This window comes from Bos indicus, chromosome 18 (assembly GCF_029378745.1).
Source record: "Bos indicus isolate NIAB-ARS_2022 breed Sahiwal x Tharparkar chromosome 18, NIAB-ARS_B.indTharparkar_mat_pri_1.0, whole genome shotgun sequence".
NCBI lineage: Eukaryota > Metazoa > Chordata > Mammalia > Artiodactyla > Bovidae > Bos > Bos indicus.
Genome location: NC_091777.1, coordinates 48,582,415 through 48,608,458, shown reverse-complemented (window position 1 = coordinate 48,608,458; position 26,044 = coordinate 48,582,415). Strand labels below are relative to the sequence as shown.

The 26,044-nt window shown below is 45.1% G+C and overlaps 1 protein-coding gene across 1 annotated transcript in view; it reads right to left on the bottom strand.

Moving 5' to 3' along the window:
• Positions 1–22,977, bottom strand: part of SPINT2 (serine peptidase inhibitor, Kunitz type 2) — a 30,005-nt gene extending 7,028 nt beyond the window's left edge. The window contains exons 1-2 of the mRNA XM_019979871.2: positions 22,479–22,977; positions 332–502 (exon numbers count right to left, since the gene is read on the bottom strand). Coding sequence (XP_019835430.1) covers positions 332–502; positions 22,479–22,584 — 277 coding nt within the window. The 5' untranslated portion in view covers positions 22,585–22,977. The remainder of the gene's footprint in view (positions 1–331; positions 503–22,478) is intronic.
• Between the last annotated feature and the right edge of the window lie 3,067 nt (positions 22,978–26,044).

Below are 26,044 nucleotides of genomic sequence, written 5' to 3'. Positions count from 1 at the left end.
AGTCAATCCTAAAGGAAATCAACTCTCAATATTCATTAGAAAGACTGATGCTGACGCTCCAACACTTTGGCCATCTGATGCAAAGAGCTGACTCATTGGAAAAGACCCTGATGTTGGGAAAGACTGAAGGCAAAAGAAGAGGGGGCAGAGGATGAGACAGTTAGATAGCATCACCATCTCAGTGGACGTGAATTGAAGCCAACTCCAGGAGATAGTGGAGGACAGAAGAGCCTGGTGTGCTGCAGTCCATGGGGTCTCAAAAGGTCAGACATAGCTTAATGACCGAGAAACAACAACAGATGATAAACCCTCCCCAACAGCGCTGTCTTACCTGTGACGCCAGCACACTTTGCAAGACACTCCTCCTTGGTCATATAATTATTGTCATTCCTGTCGCAGCCTCCATACACAAACTGTTGGCAGGATCCGTCAGTGACATTGTACCACCACCGAGGGAAGGAGGCCCGGCATCTTCCCACTTTCTTGGGAAGGTGGCAAAAATCTAAAACACAACCAGAGACCATGCTTAGCAGGGCAATTCAGGCAAGAGAGAACACGCACAGCCTTGGAGGAAGAGGCCTACAGCTTTCCAGAGCCTTAAGTTCCAGCAGCTGCTCTATAAGCCGTTTTTAAAGTGTCACCATCAGACCTGCTTAGGGATTCCTTCTTTGTGTAGGAAAAAAAGGCGTCATCTAACAACAAAGATACCAACTACCCGACTGCACTGAATGTCAGTTGTGTGTTGATACTGGCCCTGCCCCGTTATCAAACACACAACCACCCAGTACAGAAGCTGGACTTCCAGAGGCAAAACACCAGACTGCAGGATCCTTCTGGATATATGCCTGTCTCACCGGGCCAAGGGGAGCTTAGCATGCAAAGGCTAGAGCTGGTGATGTGCGGTCAGGAAGGACACGCACAGCATGGTGCTCTTAGCAACACAGAAGGACCTTTCCTAACTTTTCCTGTCTACTCTCTGCCAAGACTGGCCACTTGATAGTTGAGTTACCACTAGAGCCTCAGAAAGAAGCTCCCGAATATTAGTTCCCCCCACTGCCAACCAACCCTTCAAAGGCAACTCAGGTCGCTCCTTTCTTCCAGCGTTTATAATGGCTCCTATCTTGGTGGTCTGGGGTTACAAGGTGCCTCCAAATCTGGCCCCGCTTTGGTACAAGGGAAACAGAACAAAATTATAAAATTCCAGCCAGATATATTTGTCTACAGAAAGCCTAGAGATCTGCTTGCTCTCTTTTTAAATATTAATTAATTTCTGGCTGAGCTGGGTCTTTGTTGCTGCACACAGGTTTTCTCTAGTTGTGCCAAGCAGGGGTTACTCTCTAGTTTTAAGGCTTAGGCATCTCATGTCGGGGCTCACAGGGCCTAGAGTGCGGGCTCAGTAGTTATGGTGCATGGGCTTAGCTGCCCCACAACATATGGGATCCTCCTAGGGCAGGGATGGAACCCATGTCCCCAGCGTTGAAAGGCAGATTCTTAACCAGTGGACCACCAGAGAAGTCCCTCTGCTCTCTCTCTTGAAAAGGGAGAGATAAACAAGTGCTGGAGACAACACCTTTACTAGAATGACCCTTTCTTCTGGAGGAATTGGGAGGGTTGAAAGCAACCTGAAAAGGGAGTCACCCGACCGTGTGGTTCAGTGTCTGCTCTGCACCACCATATCACCCCTTTCTGGGATCACGCGCCTACATCGCCTCTCCCTCCACCATGGTCCCCTACATCTCTGAAGTGAACTGAAGCCGTGTCCGACTCTTTGTAACCCCATGCACTGTAGCCCAGCATGCTCCTCCGTCCATGGGATTTTCCAGGCAAGAGTACTGGAGTGGGTTGCCATTTCCTCCTCCATTCCCGACCCAGGAATCAAACCCAGGTCTTCCACATTATAGGCAGACCCTTTACCATCTGAGCCATCAGGGAAGTTCAAAGCACCAGGGAAATCCTACATCTCTGCCTTCTTGCATAAGGGAATTGCAACCTGCCTCAGGCCCAGCAGAGGGTGATTCATAAACATCTCAAATAAAACCATCCCAGGGCCCAAAACTTGGGTTATATGTCGCCAATGACTCCTCCCTAGTTGTTCTCAGCCTTGCTAGGTTTATCTCACCGAGGGGAAGCCTTTCAAAGCAGAGACAGCAGGATTTGTGCTTCTGCTGCATCTCCCAAAATACGTCACAACAACGGGCAGGAAACCAAACATTCCACAAAACATCTATCTATGGACAAAAAAGGCTGGTACTACGCAAAACAAACAAACATCCCCAAGGAACTCCAATAAATCACAGGTACCTAGCACAGCAGAAAAAGCATACTCTGAAGTAAAAAAAAATCTTTTGTTAATGTGCAAGCAACCATCACCGAAATCATCAGCTAAAAAGTACCTTATCTAAAAAAAAATAATAAAAAAAATAAAAATAAAAAAAGTACCTTATCTGGACACTTCATATGAATGGAATCATACGATATGCCCAGAAAAGGCAAACCAAGAGAGACAGGAAGTAAGATTAGGTTTGCCTGGTGCTGGGGAGTTGGGGGGTGGGGTGGGGTGGGTGGTGGAGAGTGACTGCAAATGGGGATGATGGAAATGTTCTAAAATTGGATTGTGGAGATGGTTGTACAACTCTCAGTGTACCATTGGGTTGTATGCCTGTAACAGCTGATTTTATGGTATGTAAATAATAAATCAGTTTTGTTTGTTGTTTTAAACAGGCCCAGACACCTTTTGTCCATATAACTGCATCAACCAGAACCCTGGGTGTGCACCCGGAACAGGTACTTTTGACAATGTGCCAAAAGTCACAAAACAAACACCATCAACAAGGCCCAGGGAAGACGCAGCAGAAGAGTCCTCTGGTGTGTGTTTCTGCCCAACCCACCAGGCTGTCAAAGGCCAGAAGCAGCACTGCTATCAACATGACAAGCTGGAGAGGACCCAGACAGGATGCCCTCTGACCCCAAACTGAAAACGTCAGGGCAGAGGCACTCAACTGCTGCCGAGGTGCGGCAGCTGCCTGTCCAACGCCCTGCCAAGCTGAGAGCCTTGGAGACCACTAACTGCTTGGTGTCCTTGCTTCCCGAGCAGCTGTTAGGTAATGAAAATGGAAGCAGTCTTGTTCAGGCTTCAGAAGCAGGAGAGCAGGCCTCTGATTGACTTCGGACCCTGCCTGGACTACCCACCTGCTTGCAAAAACACCAACTGTTACCAGCAAGTCAAGAGGCACTTTAGATGAGAGAAGGAGTGGGTCTCGGCCAGCCCCCTGGGGTCCGGAGAATCCTGTGACTCACCAGGTGAAACAAAAAGCATTGTAAAACTTAAAACCAGAGCTACAAGTTTTGCAGGCAAACTGACCAGGATATCAGTTTGCGGCCTGGGATTACAAGTGGGAGCCCCCCAAAACTGCAATTTGCAGCCTCATCAACAAAGTGGATGCACTATCTCCAGGCTGCTGTTAACAAGCGACTTCCCAGAGCTGCTGAAGTCTGAATGCTGGCGGGCCCAATTTGGTGATGGACATACACACTGTTACTCTTCTCTATTGTTTCTATTTCTCTTTTCTTTTAATGACTGTGTAGTAAAATTAAGTTAAATAACCCTTTATTAAATACTGAAATTGTTTATTGTGTGTAACAAATAAAGGTTTAACAAACCCTTCAAATCTAAAACAAAAGCAAAACTTCCAACAGCTTTGGGTATGGTCTTTTAAACAAAAATACCTGAAAAAGGAATTGTATGCTTTAAATGGGTTGACTGTGCAGACTGTGAATTATGGCTCAGTTGAAACAAACACCTGAGGGGGCCGAACGGATCTCAAGGCAGGGTTGCCGGGAACTGTCAGATGCCACAGCAGAGAACACGGCAGGGCGACCACGTATAAAGAGTGGGAATTGGGTGGCTTTTCATAAGCAAGGATGCCGATACTTCTGCCAGATGTTCAGTGCATGTACAGAAGCCTGAGGGTGCATAAAGAGGAGGAGGGAGAAAGGTTATCCAGGGATGGACAGCAGTTACCCTGGTGAAATAAACACTGCCTGGAATCTGGCCTCTTCTTTGCAGGCTCAGGCACTCCTAGTGCCCCAGGGCTGAAGAGGCGCAGGGATGCTGATCTCGCTAACAAAGCACACTGAGGAAACTGAGAAAATAACCGTCCAGCAGGGTGAATGTGTGCCAACACACCACCTCGGAAAGCCAGCTGACATGGAGCAGATCACTTGGCGTCTGAGTAAGGCAGTTTTCTGGAGGATTCCTATGAAGATCCACTCTACTGGGATCTACCAGGCAGACTAGAGGCTCTCAGGAGATGGCTCAGGATGCACTTCCGTCGACAGCGTGGTCAAGGTCTGCGTCTGAACACTTACTTTTCTGACTGCCACCACGAACCGATGCCGCTTCCGGAACGCTCTTTCTGTAGATGTGACGGTTCCTTCGTTACAAACTTTGTGGGACTGAGAGGCCATTCTGTCTCAGCTGCTCACATCTGCTGTCAATGATCACACACTGATCTCACGGTTTAAATTTTGGAAGCAGCCTTATTTTCAGGTTCCTTGTGTGGGGTAGGAGGGGATGGGGGTAGCTTCTTTTTTGTCCCAGGGAATTTAGAAATGTCTGTTTAAGAGAAGCTCAGTGGGTAGAGAATTTGCCTGCAGTGCAGAAGACCTGGGTTTGATCCCTGGGTCCAGAAGATCTCCTGGAGAAGGCAATGGCTACCCACTCCAGTATTCTTGCCTGGAAAATCCCATGGATAGACAAGCCTGGTGGGCTGCAGTCCACGGGGTCATAAAGAGTCAGGCACGACTGAACGACTAACACACACACCTGCTGCACTAAAAATAGCATATATGGAAAGACATAATGTTGACAATTGCTGAAGGTGAGTGATGGTCTATGGGAGCTCATAAACCTGCTCCCACTACTTTGTGTACACTTGGAAATTCCTGTAATAAAAACAGAAAGAAGCTAATCTCTTTTTAAAATAAATTTGACCAAGTAAAAGAGCTCTAAGTAGCAGATTAGTTGGCCAAAGCTAGGTTCAACCAAGATGAAATTTAACCACACAACTACTGTGTCAAGACAGAGTACCTTCTGTGAGGAGGGAGGCTCCTTGTCAAATGGAGAAGAGTCCATTTTGTTGCATGCCTTTCCTAACTAAATTGCTTTTCAGCTTCTACAATACACAGTTTTACTCTCTAGGCTTAAGGAAATCTTATGAAAAAGGAGGTTGTTTTTGTTTGGTTGGTTGGTTTTGTTTCAAAGGAGAGAATGTTCCTTTAGGAAACACAGGTCACATGTTCTTCACCTCACTCCAAATCACATCGATGCATTCTCTCTTCTGTTGTACAAAGAGCCGGAAATACTTTAGTATGTAAGATGACTTCCATGACTTATCACCTTCCTTAGAAAAAGCTTCCAAAAAGTCAGAATACTATCTTTGGTAGACTCAGCTTAAAATCAAAATGCAGAGCATGGATTATTTCTTGACACCCCATTTCACTGCCTTCACTAAGCTAGATGCTGGGCACATTATGTGCACTATTTCTAACAGTCATGATAAAAACTGTGACTCATGCAGTAACACCCACCTCCCTTTACAAATGAGAACACTCTGGGCAGGTTAACCTAAGCAAGCAGCAGAGCTGGATCTGAAATCAAACTGATCTGATCAGACAGCTCAGGCACAAACTTAAGGACCCCTTCGATGGAAAGAAAGAAAAAGCCACTGTAGTGACAGGCAGTGGGAAAACATGAAACTGAAGTTGCCTAAAAGCCAAAACATTCCTCAAGGCTTCATCACAACTGGAGGGTTCACCAAGGCCAGGCCTTCTGCTAGGTCTTTTTATGGTCACAGTGACAGGGTCACTGATAGCACCATACCAAAGAACTGCCCCAGGCCGAGGGGACTTGGCTGGACAATTTTCGGGAAGTTATTCCTTAATAACTGTTATTGTTAAGAGATGACATTTTGGTCTCAGAATAGTTTTGGAAAACAATCATGAAAAACGTGTTTCAAGTCCTATTTCAATGCTCAAAAATGTTAGTGCAAAATTAAATACGTTAAGTTTTCAAAATGGAGGAAAAAATAGAGGGTAAAAAAGAAGAAAAAAAAACAGGGGGAAAAGCTGAGGGGCGCCAAATTTGGATACATTTGCTTCAGAATATGTAAAAATGGGAAACAGTAATACTGTCTTGGAAAAGCATCAAAAATGGTTAAAGTCACACATTATCTGAAATATGAATCTAAATTACAAAACCCTGGCAGGCATTTTGAACATTAGCTGTTACAAAATTGCCAAACAGACAGGTCTTTGTCATAGAAAACAGGTTTTTCTGGTTCTGAAGTCACTTGAGCTTTAACCAAAATAGCGAGCCAATGGCTTAGACGTGCTCTACTTCACTCTACGTGCTAGAATGACCTGCTACTACCTTCTAACAAGGACATCACAGACATTTTAAGCTCCCAGGCACTACTAACCCAACTTAATTTTACAGGCCTCAGAAGATGATATCCAATCACTCTTCAGAAATGCACAATTACAGCTGTCCCTACTCAAAAGTTTAATATATTTCAAATATTTTGAAAACTACAGAAAATGTCACAACACTGGTATACCGCATTCTCAGCTTTATGAAATTCTAACATTTTAAGGACCAAAACATGACAGAGCTGAAACCCTTGGTGCACCCCCTCACTTCAATCCCACTTGTTCTGTCTCCCCTAAATTAACAACCACTGTGAACTTAGCATTTTCTTTTATTCATGTTTTTTATACCCATTCAGAGTCAGTTTACTTACAAAACAAGAAAAAACAACTCTCCTGGGACTCTAGTCCTTGATAAGCTTTTAACTCCTGTGGGCGCTATACACTGAAAAACACCAACTTACTGCCTCACTGTTTCCTAATAAGAAAACCCTGGATCAAAAAAAAGAAAGCTCTGGATCATCTCACAAGCTCAGACCCACTCATGAAATGGTCCTTCTCTTCCCCGGATCTGTTTTCTCTACAGCAAAACGTCAATAAACTTTTTTAAGAAGGGCCAAATAGTAAATACAGCCAGAATAGTGTGAAATCAGGCAAAACAATGGAAAAAATTATGACTGTTCCATGACCTTTAAGATAAAAAAACAAACAAACAAACAAACCTGTGGGTTATAAATGCATAGGATAAAAAATAACAAAATAAATATTTATTTAGTTCACTGTAAGTTAAAACATTAGAAACTTGAGAACTGAAGTGTTAATTTTCTTTGTAAATAAGTAACTCACCAAGGGGCTTCCCTTGTGAGACCTGGGTTCAATCCCTGCATTGGGAAGATCCCCTGGAGAAGGGAAAGGCTACCCACTCCAGTATTCTGGCCTGGACAGTCCGTGGGGTCGCAAAGAGTTGGACACAACTGAGCAAGCAAAGAAACAAGCAAACTCACCAAGAGTAGTGTGAATAGTACTTGCAAAGGTCTTTAGTCATGTACGTACTGATATGAAGCCAGTTTCTTTTCAGTTCACCTGAGAGTAAGTGTCATACCTCTCTCTAGGTTTGGGTCAGCCTCTAACCTTTTATCCTTTGCTCTATCAATGCCATGAAACTGCTCTGAGAGCTGCCTGGCATTCTGTCCAAGGTTCGGCCAGCATTACTTCCACATACAGAACACCATCCTTTTTTGTCACAACTACTCTCTTCACGTCTGTGAGCTCCTCTGGCTGCACACCGGTCTTGAACGGCAGCAGTACCCACTCCCACAGCTGGCTCATCCTCTGATCACTCCATTTATGCTCAACTGGAATTTCACTTCCAGCATTATCACTTTTCTTCTTTGCTATACTTTGGTCTATTTTAGCCCAATTTCCTCTATCGACCAATCATTTTTGTAAACTGTCGCATTTTCTGTGGAGCAAGGAGATAACTCCATGCTTTGCTGTGTAGGAACTGAATAACACACGTGCAGTGACCAGGTACCACGCACGTGTGTCCATGCAAACCAAGGACTGCCTTTATCTCAAGCTTCACGGGTCACACAGTCTAACTAGTCACCTCTGTCATTACAGCGTGGAAGCAGCCTAAGGTAACATGTAAATAAGTGACCATGACTGGCATTCCAATAAAAATTGATTTCATATAATTTTTATGCCTTAAAATATTCTTGTGATCTTTTTCAACTATTAAAGGACTTCCCTCTTGATCCAGTAGTTAAGAATCTGCTTGCCAATGCAGGCTACATGGGTTTGGTCCTGTGCTGCGGCAACTACTGAAGCCCGAGGACCCCTGAACCTGTGCTCCTCAACAGAGAAAGCCCAAGTGCCACAAGGAAGAGCCGGCACAGCCCCCACCACCAAAAAAAGAGCAGAAGCCAGACTTAGTGTGCAGGCTGTATGCATGCAGTCACCATGAGCTGGAGTTTGCCAATCAGCTCTTTAGAGAGTGTTTATAAAAACACCCTGCTCAGATTTTCCACATTTACCCCTCCCCCCGTCATGTCACAGAACTCAGCAAATCCTGTATGTGTGGTCAGAAGCTATCACATAGACTCCCAGGGCTCACATTTCTTATGACAACACACCCTTTCATCACTAAAAGCAGCTCTACTCGTTTCATGAAAGCCACTTAGAATTCAAAGGATAATGGCCAACAGGAAATGATTTGCTACAGTAATACTCGGACATGTGAAAATATTACTTTTACACCAAAAAAAATAGAAGACAGAATACACTTCACTCCTCAGTACCAAAAAGCAAACTAGGAAGAATCCATTAATTTGACTTCAAAGAACAGGGACAACTATTAGCATACCCACCAAGGGCTTGCTACCCACAAACCTACATTAGCTGAAAATTCACCACTGAATTTTCATGAACACCCTGTTCAGGCTGGTGAAGTAAGTTGTGAGACATCCACACATACTACATATATGCTGGTATAGAACTAGGGAGACAAAAGCAAAAGAATGGTTTACATGCAATATTATGATTTTTTTTTAACTTTTAATTTAGATATGTGTGTGAATATACCTTTAGGGAAAGGAGACTAAAGGAGGCAGAAGCTTTTCCAGTTTTTTTCTTTTTTTTCATCTGTATGTTTTAGGATAATTTGAGCAGTTGTGTGAATGCACAACTTATTTTCTTTCAGAGTTTTATCTGGATAGTGGATTACAGTTACCCCTTCTGTTTGCTTAAATTGTTACATTTTTCATGGTAACGAAATGAACATACTAAATAAATTCCCCAGTATCTTGAGAATAGTAATCAACTAACTGCAGATGGTGATTGCAGCCATGAAATTAAAAGACGCTTACTCCTTGGAAGGAAAGTTATGACCAACCTAGATAGCATATACAAAAGCAGAGACATTACTTTGCCAACAAAGGTCCGTCTAGTCAAGGCTATGGTTTTTCAAGTGGTCATGTATGGATGTGAGAGTTGGACTGTGAAGAAAGCTGAGTGCCGAAGAATTGATGCTTTTGAACTGTGGTGTTGGAGAAGACTCTTAAGAGTCCCTTGGACTGCAAGGAGATCCAACCAGTCCATTCTAAAGGAGATCAGTCCTGGGTGTTCATTCGAAGGACTGATGCTAAAGCTGAAACTCCAGTACTTTGGCCACCTCATGTGAAGAGTTGACTCACTGGAAAAGACCCTGATGCTGGGAGGGATTGGGGGCAGGAGGAGAAGGGGACGACAGAGAATGAGATGGCTGGATGGCATCACTGACTCGATGGACATGAGTTTGAGTGAACTCCGGGAGTTGGTGATGTACAGGGAGGCCTGGCATGCTGCAATTCATGGGGTCGAAAAGAGCTGGACACAACTGAGCGACTGAACTGACGGATTGACCCTTCCCTGGTAGCTCAGCTGGTAAAGAATCCATCTGCAATGCAGGAGACCTCGGTTCAATTCCTGGGTTGGAAAAATCCCCTGGAGAAGGGATAGGCTACTCACTCCAGTATTCTTGGGCTTCCCTGGTGGCTCAGATGGTAAAGAATACATCTGCAATGCGGGAGACCTGGATTCTATCCCTAGGTTGGGAAGATCTCCAGGAGGAGGGCATGGTAACCCACCCTAGTAGACTTACCTGGAGAATCTCTATGGACAGAGGAGCCTGGCAGGCTACACAGTCCATGAGGTCATAAAGAGTCAGACACGACAGAGTGACTAAGCACACCAGTGTTTGGTTATGGGGCTTCCAGGTGGCACTAGTGGTAAAGAACCCACCTGCCAATGCAGGAGATGTAAGATCATCCCCTGGAGGAGGAAATGGTAACCCACTCCAGTATTCTTGCCTGGAAAATCCCATGGACAGAGGAGCTTGGAGGGCTACAGTCCATAGGGTCACTGAGTTGGACATGACTGAAGCAAATTAACACAAATTAGCACACAGTGTTTGGTTAATAGCTCATCTATGTAAATGGGGTGATCATACAATTTATCCTCCGATCAACACACTTTTCAGAGTGAAAAGAGGTGTTCTTAACAGCCACCCTGGGAAGTACAGTGGCATAAGTTGGAACCCTCTAAGGTAAACTGAGCTGAGTAGCCAGCCTACATAGAAGGGAAGGTAGCCCCTGACCTCCAGGGGTTTACGATTAAGTTAGAGCCACAAGACTGGCTTGGACAGAAGAAGGAAAAAAAGAAAACCACACAAGGTGAACTACTACAATCACACCCTAAATTCAAAGCACTTGTAAGCCACACAGGGCACAAAGGAAATGAGGAAAAGCTCTGGTATCGGGAAGTGACACAATAAGGAAAGTCATTTGGCCAAAGTGCAGGGGACAGATTAGAAGACAGGGCCCACAGGAAGCTGTCCTGGTGAGGGACCAGTGTGTGTCGGAGCCCCTGGCTGCCTCTTTTACTTGCCCACTGTTTGGGGTTAGGGGTGGGGGTGGGGGCAGCTTTCCTAACCTCCCTGTACATGTATTTCCTCATTCATAATAAGGAAACAATAATACAAACAACAAAAATGTGTAAACCCCTCAATAAGGCTGGAAAATGCATAAATGCAGCATTCTTCAATTCAGCAAGCCCTGTATTCTCTGATTTAGGTCATGCTAATTAAAAAAAATTTTTTTTCAGAGGCTTCTAAATCAGACTCTTGGGAGGCTTGATAAAGCAAAGCTCTGATTACAGACCAATCATATCTGTGACATAATTAGAAATATGTATTTGGTCTCTCCCCACCCCATGTTCCTGATAGAGAGCTCCTAAAACCCTTGGAATGTCTTGAGTGCCATATCATGTTCTATTCTAATATTCGGTTTTCTGACACAAGAACTAAAACCCCAGCAATCTCTGGAGTGGCACAATCATCTTACTGAATGCCAGTGAGATGACTAGTGGCTGGGGGTGCCCTGGAAAGTTTCAGGAACTTCAGGATAGAGGTTAAAAAAAATCCTATCATTTTGCCTTTTCAGTATGAAAAGGCAAAATGATAGGATACTGAAAGAGGAACTCCCCAGGTCAGTAGGTGCCCAATATGCTACTGGAGATCAGTGGAGAAATAACTCCAGAAAGAATGAAGGGATGGAGCCAAAGCAAAAAGAATACCCAGCTGTGGATGTGACTGGTGATAGAAGCAAGGTCCGATGCTGTAAAGAGCAATATTGCATAGGAACCTGGAATGTCAGGTCCATGAATCAAGGCAAATTGGAAGTGGTCAAACAAGAGATGGCAAGGGTGAATGTCGACATTCTACGAATCAGCGAACTGAAATGGACTGGAATGGGTGAATTTAACTCAGATGACCATTATATCTACTACTGCGGGCAGGAATACCTCAGAAGAAATGGAGTAGCCATCATGGTCAACAAAAGAGTCCGAAATGCAGTACTTGGATGCAATCTCAAAAACGACAGAATGATCTCTGTTCGTTTCCAAGGCAAACCATTCAATATCACAGTAATCCAAGTCTATGCCCCAACCAGTAATGCTGAAGAAGCTGAAGTTGAACGGTTCTATGAAGACCTACAAGACCTTTTAGAACTAACACCCAAAAAAGATGTCCTTTTCATTATAGGGGACTGGAATGCAAAAGCAGGAAGTCAAGAAACACCTGGAGTAACAGGCAAATTTGGCCTTGGAATACGGAATGAAGCAGGGCAAAGACTAATAAAATTTTGCCAAGAAAATGCACCGGTCAAAACAAACACCCTCTTCCAACAACACAAGAGAAGACTCTATACATGGACATCACCGGATGGTCAACACTGAAATCAGATTGATTATATTCTTTGCAGCCAAAGATGGAGAAGCTCTATACAGTCAGCAAAAACAAGACCAGAAGCTGACTGTGGCTCAGACCATGAACTCCTTATTGCCAAATTCAGACTTAAATTGAAGAAAGTAGGGAAAACCACTAGGTCATTCAGGTATGACCTAAATCAAATCCCTTATGATTATACAATGGAAGTGAGAAATAGATTTAAGGGCCTAGATCTGATAGATAGAGCGCCTGATGAACTATGGAATGAGGTTCGTGACATGGTACAGGAGACAGGGATCAAGACCATCCCCATGCAAAAGAAATGCAAAAAAGCAAAATGGCTGTCTGGGGAGGCCTTACAAATAGCTGTGAAAAGAAGAGAAGCGAAAAGCAAAGGAGAAAAGGAAAGATATAAACATCTGAATGCAGAGTTCCAAAGAAAAGCAAGAAGAGATAAGAAAGCCTTCTTCAGCGATCAATGCAAAGAAATAGAGGAAAACAACAGAATGGGAAAGACTAGAGATCTCTTCAAGAAAATTAGAGATACCAAAGGAACATTTCATGTAAAGATGGGCTCAATAAAGGACAGAAATGGTATGGACCTAACAGAAGCAGAATATTAAGAGATGAAAAAAAAAAAAAAAAGAAGAGATGGCAAGTATACACAGAAGAACTGTACAAAAAAGATCTTCATGACCCAGATAATCACAATGGTGTGATCACTCACCTAGAGCCAGACATCCTGGAATGTGAAGTCAAGTGGGTCTTAGAAAGCATCACTACGAACAAAGCTAGTGGAGATGATAGAATTCCAGTTGAGCTATTCCAAATCCTGAAAGATGATGCTGTGAAAGTGCTGCACTCAATATGCCAGCAAATTTGGAAAACTCAGCAGTGGCCACAGGACTGGAAAAGGTCAGTTTTCATTCCAATCCCAAAGAAAGGCAATGCCAAAGAATGCTCAAACTACCACACAATTGCACTCATTTCACACGCTAGTAAAGTAATGCTTAAAATTCTCCAAGCCAGGCTTCAGCAATATGTGAACCGTGAACTTCCTGATGTTCAAGCTGGTTTTAGAAAAGGCAGAGGAACCAGAGATCAAATTGCCAACATCTGCTGGATCATGGAAAAAGCAAGAGAGATACAGAAAAAAAAGGCTTTCTTGACTATGCCAAAGCCTTTGACTATGTGGATCACAATAAACTATGGAAAACTCTGAAAGAGACGGAAATACCAGACCACCTGATCTGCCTCTTGAGAAATTTGTATGCAGGTCAGGAAGCAACAGTTAGAACTGGACATGGAACAACAGACTGGTTCCAAATAGGAAAAGGACTACGTCAAGGCTGTATATTGTCACCCTGTTTATTTAACTTATATGCAGAGCACATCATGAGAAATGCTGGACTGGAAGAAACACAAGCTGGAATCAAGATTGCCGGGAGAAATATCAATAACCTCAGATATGCAGATGACACCACCCTTATGGCAGAAAGTGAAGGGGAACTAAAAAGCCTCTTGATGAAAGTGAAAGTGGAGAGTGAAAAAGTTGGCTTAAAGCTCAACATTCAGAAAACGAAGTTCATGGCATCTGGTCCCATCACTTCATGGGAAATAGATGGGGAAACAGTGTCAGATTTTATTTTTGGGGGCTCCAAAATCACTGCAGATGGTGACTGCAGCCATGAAATTAAAAGACACTTACTCCTTGGAAGGAAAGTTATGACCAACCTAGATAGCATATTCAAAAGCAGAGACATTACTTTGCCAACAAAGGTCCGTCTAGTCAAGGCTATGGTTTTTCCTGTGGTCATGTATGGATGTGAGAGTTGGACTGTGAAGAAGGCTGAGCGCCGAAGAATTGATGCTTTTGAACTGTGGTGTTGGAGAAGACTCTTGAGAGTCCCTTGGACTGCAAGGAGATCCAACCAGTCCATTCTGAAGGAGATCAGCCCTGGGATTTCTTTGGAAGGAATGATGCTAAAGCTGAAACTCCAGTACTTTGGGCACCTCATGTGAAGAGTTGACTCATTGGAAAAGACTCTGATGCTGGGAGGGATTGGGGGCAAGAGGAGAAGGGGACAACAGAGGATGAGGTGGCTGGATGGCATCACTGACTCAATGAACATGAGTCTGAGTGAACTCTGGGAGTTGGTGATGGACAGGGAGGCCTGGCGTACTGCGATTCATGGGGTTGCAAAGAGTCGGACACGACTGAGCGACTGATCTGATCTGATCTGATCAGGATAGAGGCTGGGGGAATTCCCTGGCACTCCAGTGGTGAGGGCTCCACACTTTCACTGCAGTGGGCCTGGGTTCAATCTCTGATTGGGGAACTAAGATCCCACAAGGTATATGGCACAGCACCCTGACCCCAAAAAAGGATGGGGACTGGGTGCCAGAAAAACCCAGCCTAGATTAAAGGGTTGGAACTTTCAGCCCCACCCCCTATTCTCCAGGGAGTCTCAGTTACTAATCAATCATGCCTACATGATGAAGCTTCAGTAAAATATCCCAACAGGTGGTAAACACAGCCACATGCCAGAAGGGTGGCTCACCCCAAACTCCATAAGGACAGAAGCTTGTACACTGGGGGACCCTTCCAGACCTCTGTCTTCACCTGGCTACTCATTTGTATCCTTTATAATAAACTGGTAAACGTGTTTCTCTGAGTTCTGTGGACTATTCTAGCAAACTGGATCTGAGAGGGTCATGGGAACCCTTGAACATTTCAAGTTGGTGAAACTGACAGATGACAACCTTGGGCTCTGACTGGCATCTGAAGGGAGAGGGGCAGTCTTGTGAGACTGAGTCCTTAACCTGCAGGATCTGTGCTCACTTCCAGCAGCCTCAGAATTGAGTTAAATTGCCAGACACCCGTTCTGAGTCTGCTGAGAATTGCCTGATGTGGAAAAACCCACACATCTTGTATCAGAAATATTTTCTGTAGTAGACAGGAGAGTGTTCTCTTTAAAATCCCTTCAAGATTAAGGCGAAAGCTGAGAATGTTAGCAAGAGAACCAACTTAAGGACATTATAAATATAACTCAGCCCCAGTTGAAGGCCTCTCTGTGTGACTAATATCCATTCTAGATCTAGTTAATATAAAAATGTTTTTTGACAGGTTTGTTAGCAGTTAGCAGTTTGTTTTTACTGTTGTGAAATGCACCATGTATTAGAGGCTATCTTGCAATGGCTTGTCTGGGAAAGGGCATTTGCTCAATGTAACCTGAATTCACTGGTGAGTAATAAAGCAGAGATTCCACTGGCTTTCCCTCCATCTGTCCCACTGAGATAAATTCTGTGGGCTTGCAGGTGCATCTCTTAAAAACGACTCAAATGGAAGGGACTTTTTTTGACACTGGGACCAATCATTAAGAGTGTTGTAAAAATTAAAGGCATTTTTTACTCCATTATAAATGCTTAAAACATTTGGCACAAAGCTTTGAATAAGTAGTGTATTTTTATGAAGGCCAGACTGGTGGTGACTGACAGGATAGAGAGGATACGGAAAATCAAAGTACAAACTCCAGTCAGTGAGTTGATCAAAGCAATCCAACCATCACTCTTTCCCTTTGTTTTTCTGCTGTGCAACCACCTGGCATGCCTGCCTGAAGGTATAAAATTCCTTATTTTCACCTCCAGTAAAGTCCCGCAATACTATAAATATCGGGAGATTAAGAGGTCGGAGAGAAGAAAATAAGAAAAACTATGAGTTGGTTACCTATTTTGACTTCAAGTTATCTTTTCACCAAGGAATGAGAGACTCACATTCTGTGTGAGTGAAGAGGTACTAAACACTAGGGAGGCAGATATTCACCCCTGCTTTAATTCTGCTGGGCCAAATCTCAAAGCTGACATTTATTTCACTATCAGTCTTATTTCAAGGTGATCTATAAATCCACCTGTTTTGGTTAGCTGGATAGGCTCTACATACTTGAGGACTTCTGCGTCTAGTACAGAAAGCTATTGCCACCCATGCCTTCCTCTAGGTTTGGGGGCCTGGAAGTCGTCATTGTTAGGATAAGTAATTCAGAAACTTTAAAGTGACCGCCAGGTATTTACGAGGGGAGAACATTTACAATGACATACCCAACTTACATTGTAAAACTCATAAAATCTTGTTTTAGATATCAAATCTTGGCAGTTTAGATATAAAATATTTAGATATAAAGGTTTACATTCCATAAACCATCATCACAATGCCAGCCACCACTCCTACCCTCTGTCACCTCATATTCATCACTCAAGCAGGACTATAAATTCTACCCTTACCTAAATCTGTAACTAGAATTACAGGGGTCAACCTGAATAATTTGAAACAGTAGTTTCAAAGTCTTTCATGGACTTTGAACTGTTAATTCACGGGGTTCTTAACTTTTTTAAAACCTGGGACCATTTTTCAGAAACTGATTATAGCTAATGGGCTGTCTACCTAGAACAATGTTTCCTGACCTTTTTTTCCATTATCACCCCCCACCCCCGGAGACTTTTTAGACATTTTCCCTAATCACCCCACTAACACCACAGACATATATGTAGGCCTTTAAAGGTCAAAACCTATTATACTATATATTATTCCACCCCACTTCCCGAACATGTCCTAGATTCTAAATGACTGGCCCTGGAATAAACACAAAGAATCACAGGCTTCTGAAGCCAGGGACCGAGGAGCCCACTGGTGAGATCCATGTCAAACTCTCGCCTCATTTCTAAAATGGCTTCCTAGTAACGAACAATGTGCTTCAGATAAACTTCCCAGTAACTTTAACTTCAAAGTGCCTGGGCCTCAGCATCCCTTCATTAGAGTTTTCAAAACTATCTTGTCAGAAACCAGTGAAACAATATTTGTGACCAGTATCAAAAAAGGAGGTCCATAATCCATACAGGAATGCTTCTGTGGTCATTTGTGAACTCCTTATTAGTCAGTGACCAATGGGCCATGAAAGCTTCCTGGGGTTAATTAAGTCACTTCAGTGTGACCCCTTCAGGGTTCTCTCCTGCCTCACATGAATCACAGGCTACCTCATCCCTTATTCGGCCTGTCAGCCTCAGGACATGGTAAACAGAGGTTTGGCTGCCTGGCCAACTACATGAAGACAAGCCTGAGTGTTGCGAATGACTCAGGAGACAGGTATAATGAGGAACAGGTCACAGGCTGGCTTTCTCTATTACAGGCTGACTTCTCAAATGCCAACCAGTGCAAGGGACCACTTTCCCTCAGTGGGCCTGAAGGCAACCCCTCAATGTTTTAAGTATTGTCAACATTTCAGCCTCAAAGGCCATGTTTTTAGCACTAAACACACCAAACCTTACCTTCCTTTTCTTCTCTTTTTAGTAGTATAGTTCTTTACTATGTTTCAGGTTTATAGCCAAGTGACTGTTTTTCAGATTCTTGTCCATTGTAGGTTATTACACGATACTGAATATCTTTAGTACCAACAGTTCCCTAGGCTATCCAGTAGGTCCTTGCTGTTTATTTTATACATAATAATGCGTATCTGTTAATCCCCAATTCCTAATTTATCTTTCCTCCCTACCTACTTTTCTTTATAGTACTCATTACCAAGTATCTATTCATGGTTTATTTATTGTATTATCTTCCTCTCATTACCATGTAACTGTCATGGATTGGGGGTGGGGGGTTGTCATCTGTTTCATTCAGTGCTTTGTTTCCAGGGCCTAAAACTGTGCCTGGTACTTGGTGGGTGTCTGTGTTGAATAAATCAGTTAATAAATATTTCAAACTGTCCTGGAACCAACCTATCTTACCTGAAAATAGAACGAGCGCTTCTATGAAGGATGAAAATAGTGTAAGATGCCACTTTGGAGGCCTCTCAGCTGATCACCAACACCAGCTGCAATTTCACTCTTACCTCTCATCCTCTTTTTGACTACCCAGTTTACAACTATCCATGGGGGTGAGGAGAAGAGAAAGGAGTGGTGATTAATATGCTTATTGGAGATTTACTGGAAAGTTCACTCTTTCAGTCAAAGTTCTGGAGAAACTAATTAATTCAAGAAGTTGATGCAAATGGAAGATCACAGACTCTCCTGGTGGTCCAGTAGTTAAGAATCCACCTGCCAATGCAGAGGACACGAGTTCAATCCTTGGTCCAGGAAGATCCTATATGCCATGGAGCAACAAAGTCCCCATACTCTAGAGCCCGTGCTCTGCAACAAGAGAAACCACGGCAATGAGAAGCCCCCAACTGCCACAACTAGAGAAAGCTGGGGCCCAACAGCAAAGACCCAGTGCAACCAAACATAAATAATAAAATAAAATACACAGAAGATCACTTCAAAGTGCACTGGAGGCTTTCACATGAATGCTGCCACACTTGTCTCCAGTGGAAATTCCCAAGAACAATCAACAAAGGGCTATGAGCCAAGGAACCATTAACACAAGTTCTCTTGTATAAGTTACTGGCAGTAAGAACTATATTTAACTAACCACTCCCAAAAGGAATTTTTGAGGTTGTATTCTGAAAAGGAATATATTATTTGCCCTTGTATTGATCAAAATGATATATCTGTGGGCACTCCAAGTACCAGGACTTACCATGCAGGAAGAGATAAAAATCATGCACATTTGTGGCCACCTGTTAAAGGGTGTTCCCTGAGAATAACAACACACATACACACACTGCACTGTACAATTTATAAACTATTATGTTTTATCTACCTTTGTTTACTAAATGGGGCATATTCTTAACATGGGAGTCACAACTCAAACGCTCAGAGATGCAGAGGGCAGGCCAAGTGAATAAACACCGACAGACAGCAGTCTATGTCCTTCCCAGAAGAAGTACTTGGCACTACTCCAGGGTGCTATGTGGGAACACTGTGCCAGATCTTCATATTTTTTAGGCCCAGCCCCAAATCAGAATATTTCATTAAAAAATTCTCAATTCTAGAATCAAGTCACATAAAGCCTGTCTGAGGCCTCCTGGGAACAGCCAGTTTGGTGGGGTTTTTTTAAATTTTTTATTTTAAAATATTTTTGCCTGTGCCACATGGAACGTGGGATCTTAGTTTCCCAGCTGGGAATTGAACCCCAGACCCTGCATGGGAAGTGTGGGGTCTTAACCACTAGACCACCAGGGAAGTCTCAACAGCCAGTTTATAATCTGTGTGCTTCCATGGCAGACTGGCTCTCTCCCTGGATGCTACAAACACCCGGAGATGTATCAGCTGTCCCCCATCTCCATCTGCAGAGGTGTGCCTCCAAATGCCCACTACATTCCATACCCCTTCCTATCTGCCCTCTACCACCCAGTGCCTCACCAACACTGTCCGTCTCGACACCACGTGACTCTCCTACCACTTGCTTATCACCACACCAGCCCCAGACTCCCGAGTTACCCTTCATCCCCATGCATCCTGTTTTGTTGCCATCTCCCTTCCCTCAGCTCCTGGAGTCTCTGATACTTATGGGCCTATCTTCAGCAAAGCCTCTCATTCCCTCAATCTCTTCTCTGAACAGTCTTACTCTAACTGAACCCAACTCACCCCTGAAGAGATAGCTTCTCTTGTGCCCTTGCAAGGGGGCACTGCTTCTATATCATTCTCCCTCCACCCTCAACACCCCAGTTATGAATCTCGTCATTAGAGTAAATCATACCCCACCCTGTGTGTCATTTGCTGACCCAGCTCACCCCCCCCACTGCCTTGTTTCTCCGTTGATTTTAGCTCCCTGTCATTCCCACTGTGGCTCTTACCACCATTCTTGGTGATTTCTGTATCCAGATAGGTGCCCCTCCAACCATCCTGGCCTCTTGGTTCCTAGACTTCCTCTCCTCCAATGATCTTGTCCTCCCCACAGCCGCTCCCCTAGACCCTTCCGAACCTCAGCTTCAAGGGTCTCCCTCAGTGCCGAGTGTAGTTTATCTTCCTAGTTCATTCTTTTCAAAACCTCAGGTCCAATAACTCACTGGTCCTACCACCTTTCCACTACCCCTCAGCCCCCTCATATCTTCACGTAGATTGTTCCTTGACCAACCATTATGATCACCCTCTTACACACTTCCCCTCCCTCCATTATATTCATCTGGAGGTACCTGTGCAGTTGTGTGTGTCTGGAGAAACACCTCACTCTTAGTGGATGACTTTGCTTCCTGAGAAAAATCAAAGCAATCAGAAGGTGGGCAGAGGAATAAAAACTACTTCTTGTCTCTAAATAAGCTGTTGATTCAGCTCTCATGCAAACAGAACTTCAGATAAGCAAGGGCATTAGTTTACCCAGCCAGATAGAAATACTTCTGAAAGGTCAGGAGGTCCAGCCAGCTACAGCAGCTGGGAAAACCATGGGAACAAGCAGAAAAGGTCTCTGTAGCCAGACCCAGCTTTGTCAATTACTAATGTGTGGCCTTAGGCAAGATCTGTATCTTCACCGCCACACCAAGTTGTTTCAAGGATTAAATAATGCATAAGTGCTCAAAGTAAGCAATAGATGTTAGCCCCAAACTCGGTTTTGACAAAAATCCCAGGCCAGGTAACTGGAAGGTATGGGTTTCCTTGACGACTCAGATGGTAAAAGAATCTAGCTAGCCTACAATGCAATAGCCCCGGGTTTGATCCCTGGGTTGGAAAGATCCCATGGAGAAGGGAATGGCTATCCACTCCAGTATCCTTGCCTGGAGAATTCCACATACTGAGGAGTATATCTAAAAAAAGTCTAGAAGAAAAGTCTAATAAATTCTAGTTCAGAGCACAAGAATGATCAACAATTGAATTCCTAATTCCCTGGAGCTGAGTCTCTCCCCACAGGCCCTCAACTCACTTTTTCCTCTCTGCCTTGGGCATAGGGAAAATAACAGTCTTCAGAAGTCACCACAGGTGATGACTTGGTGTACAAACACCAATGCTACAAACACCAATGCTTTCTCTTTCCATCCCAAATGCTGGCCTGTAAAGTCACCTGATTCCTGTCTGTTCCCCACTTGGCCTCCTCTTCCAATCTCCCACCGCCCCCCCTCCAACACACCGCTACTCCAGTCGCGATGGCAGTCTTTTCCTCAAATACCACCAAGCTCATTCCAGCCTCAAGGCCTCTGTACTCCACTGCTTCCAACTGGACAATCATCCCTGAGGCCTCTGTGTCACTGCGACTTGTTCCTTCTTCACATAGAGCTCAGCTGTCACTGTCCTCAGGGAGACCTCCCCTGAGAACATGAGCTAAAGTGGCCCCCATCATCCCTGTTTGTCTGCTTCTTCCTGTTCAATTACATCTTAGTAATTTAATACTGCAGTAAGTACTCTTATTTAAATGCTTACTCCCTGTCTCTGTCTATCCCACTAGAGTATCAGCTCTCTAAGTGCAAGGACATGGCTTGTCTGAGTCACAAATGGTATCCCAGATCCCAGCACTGCCCCCTGACACACAGCAGGGGCTCAAGAAGTTTTGCTGAATCAACGAATTCTTCTTTCAGGAGGATTATTTTCAAAATCTGCTTGTATTTGTCTGAGGAAGTAAGGTTAAACCAACACTTGTTCAAAAAGATCTTTCAGGCCGAACTTCCGCAGAGTTCAGACGTTTAAATTGGGTCTTACCCTCCACCAACCTCTAAGGACGGATTCAAGCCCACCTTCTCAATGCCAATATTCTTAAGCCAAGAGGCGCTCCATCCCCGCCCCTTGCACCCCGTGCAAGTTTTCCCTCCCAACATATTTGCTTTTCTTTTCCTTTGAATATCACTGAGAAGCACCTTTGTTCTGGGAGGCGCTCTAATGCAACTGAACCCAGAAAGATTTCTCAGGAGGCTGCGGTCCAATATCCAAAAACATAGGGTGCAGGCTTCTTCCCAGAGGCTAAAAGGCCAACAGGTCCCCTAACCCAAGCCCTGTCCTCTGGGGCTGGCCCCCCAACCGCGGGCTTTCGTGGGCTTTTTTTTCGCTGGCAGGAAGAGGCTGGTCTTCGGTTCGGTCCCTCACCTCCTTCCTGCCACAGGAAAGGCCACTGCCACTCCTTCTGGGTGAACAGCCCTAAGCCAGTCTCCTCCCTCCTCTACAGGAAACTTTTCCCAGCCCGGGCTCTGCCACCCGCCCTCGCTCCCGGGGGCTCCCGAATCTCTCAAGGTTCAATCCAGCCGGGCTGGCTCCACTACACCCGCCTAAGCTTCACCCAGTCGCCCCCAAACTTCCTCCCTCGCCAATTCCCCCTGCTCGGACCTCGGTCCGGCCCTCCTCGTTCCCCAACTTAGCCCCTCCACCTTGCCCCTAACGCCCCGCCTTCGGCCTCTCGACCCTCCACAACCCCCAGGACACCCGCCCGGGTCCTCACCGTGGACGCCACGTTCTTCGTCGGCCGCCTCAGCCCCGGAGAGGAGCAGCGATGCCAGCAGGGCGAGGAGCACCCCGCACCGCCTCGGCTCAGAGAGCTGCGCCATGACGGACTCCGCCCGGCAGCCCAGGGGAGAGGCCTCGAGCCTCTGGTCGTTGGGGTCTCGCGAGCAGGTGCGGGAAGACCCTCGCCGCGCAGGCGCACTGGAGCGCCTTGCGTTCAGGTGCGAGCGCTCGTAGGGGTCTGCGGGGCGCGCCTCTGCCCTCGCCACACGGGAAATCTCTAGGAAGCCCTTTTCTCAGTCCTTCGGTGTGCGGATACTCTGCCTCCTGTGCCCACGATGATTTTCTCTGCTCCTCACTCGCCCCGGACTCCCTCTACCCTTCAGAACCCCACCACACCCCCAGACCCTCGGTGGGCGCCAGAGGTAATGGCGCCCGCCTCGAAGCAGCTGTCGAAGGTGGAAGGCCAGGTAGGGGGCGGGACGCACCTGGTGAGGCGGGACGCGTAGAGCGCAGGCGCAGGGAGTCTGCACCTGCGCGGCCGTGCTCCTCCCTAGGCGCACCTGGACCCGCCCCTGGCGCTGAGGTAAGGGCGGGGCTTATGTTGGCTCCGCCCTGCGTGATGCCTAGCCCCGGGCGGTACGCGCAGGGGTGAGCCTTAGGGCTCTTGCTGCCCGTGGACGTCGGCTTGTTGACGGTGTATGAGCACCTTCGCTCTTGAACTTGGCCTCTGGGAAATGAGGGTGCAGGCGTGCTCTTACTGGACACCTGTGGGTTTTTTGCCTAGCTTGCTTCAGCCTTCCGATGAGGGCAAGGGATTTCTTCTTTCTAAATTACAACGTTCACTAAGTATCTCCCCAGTGTTGACCAGTCCCCGCATCACCAGACAGGAACAGAGCAGCAGAGTGATGACAGAAGCACGTGACAAAGTGATTATGGAGGAGACGGGGCAAACACAGGCTGAATGATCAGGGGCTGCGTGGTGGAAGACCTGGGAGCCCAGACAGGTTCCCCGTTCAGTCTGAGAGAGGGCCAGAGAGGGCTCTCAGAGGAGACTATAGACCCATGAATGAACAAGAGCCCCAGACTCTGCCTTCGTGTTTCCAGTACTGAGATGAAGACAGATAATTAACCAGAGACAGATAGGTGTCAAGGGAGTGTTGGGGAAGCACAGGCAGAGTAATCAGACCTGAAAGGAGGGAAACCCAAAGGAGGCACCTGACCAGCTTAGGGGCCATGGGAGGGCTTCCTGAAAGAGGCATGTGTGAGCTGGATCTCAGGAGAATGGAATAGGGCAAGCATAGGAGTAGAGGACAGCTGATGAATAATTAAAATAAATATATTATTAAAAGCCCTAACAGTGCTATGAAGGAAATGAACTGGGGGCTAGGATGGAAAATAACAGTGGAGGAGGTGATTTAGATATGAACCCTGGAGGCTAAGAAGAGCTGATGGACAAACATTCTAAGCAAACAGCAAATGCAAAAGTCCTGAAGTAAGAAAGATGTCAGTGTGTTTCAGAAGCCAGGGCCACACCCACTACTTGGCTTCCCTCCTGACATAACAGTATCTGAAGAGTCTTAACTGGGTTAACTAAGTGATGTTTACCTTAAACAATTAAAGTTTTATGCCCGCCATCTTCTTTAATCTTGCAGTGAGGCCCAGGGACTCAAGGCCAAGAGTCTGAATGTGAGGCCCAAGATCTCTTAAACACTTGAACCCAGTCTCCCCACCACATCCCACTAAACCCAGGTTTATGCTGGAGGAGGACTGTGGTGGGAGATGAGGCTGGAGAGGAGACACAGGCCTGTTCATTCATCCATACTTTCTTTGAGCACCCACTATGAGCCAGGTACTCTTGTAAATGCTGGAGAAGATACAGCAGTGAACAAAGCCAAATGTCAGACCTGTGGGAACTCACTTTCTCCTATTGCGAACAGTGATGTAACTAGCATATCTGACACTGAGACTGAGCCCCCTATTCTGAGTTCCCCTACCTCTTTATCCCAAACTTTATTCCCTTCTTGTCCTGCCCCTGTGCCCTTCAGGATAGAAGAGTATCAAAGAAAAGGGAATTGAAACTGAGCAGGACCCTGTTTCTTGTTTGTAGAAGAAAGCTTTGGTCTCCTAGGCCTTCCTTGAGTTCCAAAGAGTCAACTCAAAAGTTACTAATTAGGGAAGTAAGGGAATGGAAACAAAGGAAACAGGCAAGAAACAACAGTTCAGTGATAAAACAGAGTCCTAGTTCCTCCTCAAGGGATATACAAACAATCTGACGCATATCTTTAAGTTTTGTTTGCAGAAACTAAGACCCCCACCCAGGTGGAGGACAGTGACTAAATGCTGACCACAGGCATGTAGACCCCAGACTGGTTAGAACCAGAAGGTTGATGATTAAGATTCCTGAAACATCACCCAGTTACCTCACCACCAACCAATCAGAAGAAAGTCTATGAACTAAAACCCTCACCCCAAATGATACCTTTAAAACCCCCTCCCTGAAAGCCTTCAGCGAGATCCATCTTTTGAGCTGCGCTTCTCCCTGCATGCATGCATGCATGCTCAGTCATGTCCAGTTCTTTTCCACCCCATGGACTGTAGCCCTCCAGCCTCCTCTGTTCATGGGAGTTCCCAGGCAGGAGTACTAGAGTGGGTTGCCATTTCCTTCTCCAGGGGATCTTCCTGACCCAGGGATTGAACCCATGTCTCCTGCATTGGCAGGCAGATTCCTTACCACTGAGCCACCTGGGAAGCCTCTCCTTGCTTGCTGTCCTGCAAATAAATGCTGCACTTTTCTTTACCACAACCCAGTGTCAGTAAATTAGCTTTGCTGTGTGGCAGGCCAATAAACCTACATTCAGTTCTGTAACAGCCCCTGGGGTGAATAATTTTTTATACCTCCTCCACTCTACCAAAAAATTATTTTCAGTAGTAATCATCTAAGTATCATTATTTTATTTGTTCTTTAATTTTAAAATTAATAATCAAAATTTAATAAATTTCCATTTTAAAGATATCACTCAAATTCAGTAAAATATTTCATGTATGAATGAAAGTTTGTACTTATCAAATAAAAATATTATGTCTTACAGTTCATACCCTGATTCACTCTTTTCAATTTTTAAACACAAAAACTCCAAAAGAACATGTAAAATGACAATAGTTTCTCCATCTTTACAATCATTGTGCTATCCTTTAAATTTCTGATGTATTTAAATGCAAGACTATATAGAATCACAGAAATTGGAGACTCAAACTGTGCCTGATACAAGGCCAAATGATTCCAAATTGTTATGAACTTATTTTCAAAATGAGCACACATAGCTCAGTCTATATATGTCAGAGGTCAACAGTATACATGAGAGTTCTCCATAATAACTTTCCTTTAGACTACTGTGGCAAACAGCCCCCTATAATCCCCTCCGCTTAGGTGTGAGCAGGACCTGGGACTTGATTCTAACCAATAGACTGTGGCAAAGGAGGTTTACGTTACATTATGTAAGACTGTCTCCGTGGACTGAGAGACTGTCCATGGCTGGCTCTGAAAGACAGAAGTCGCCACGT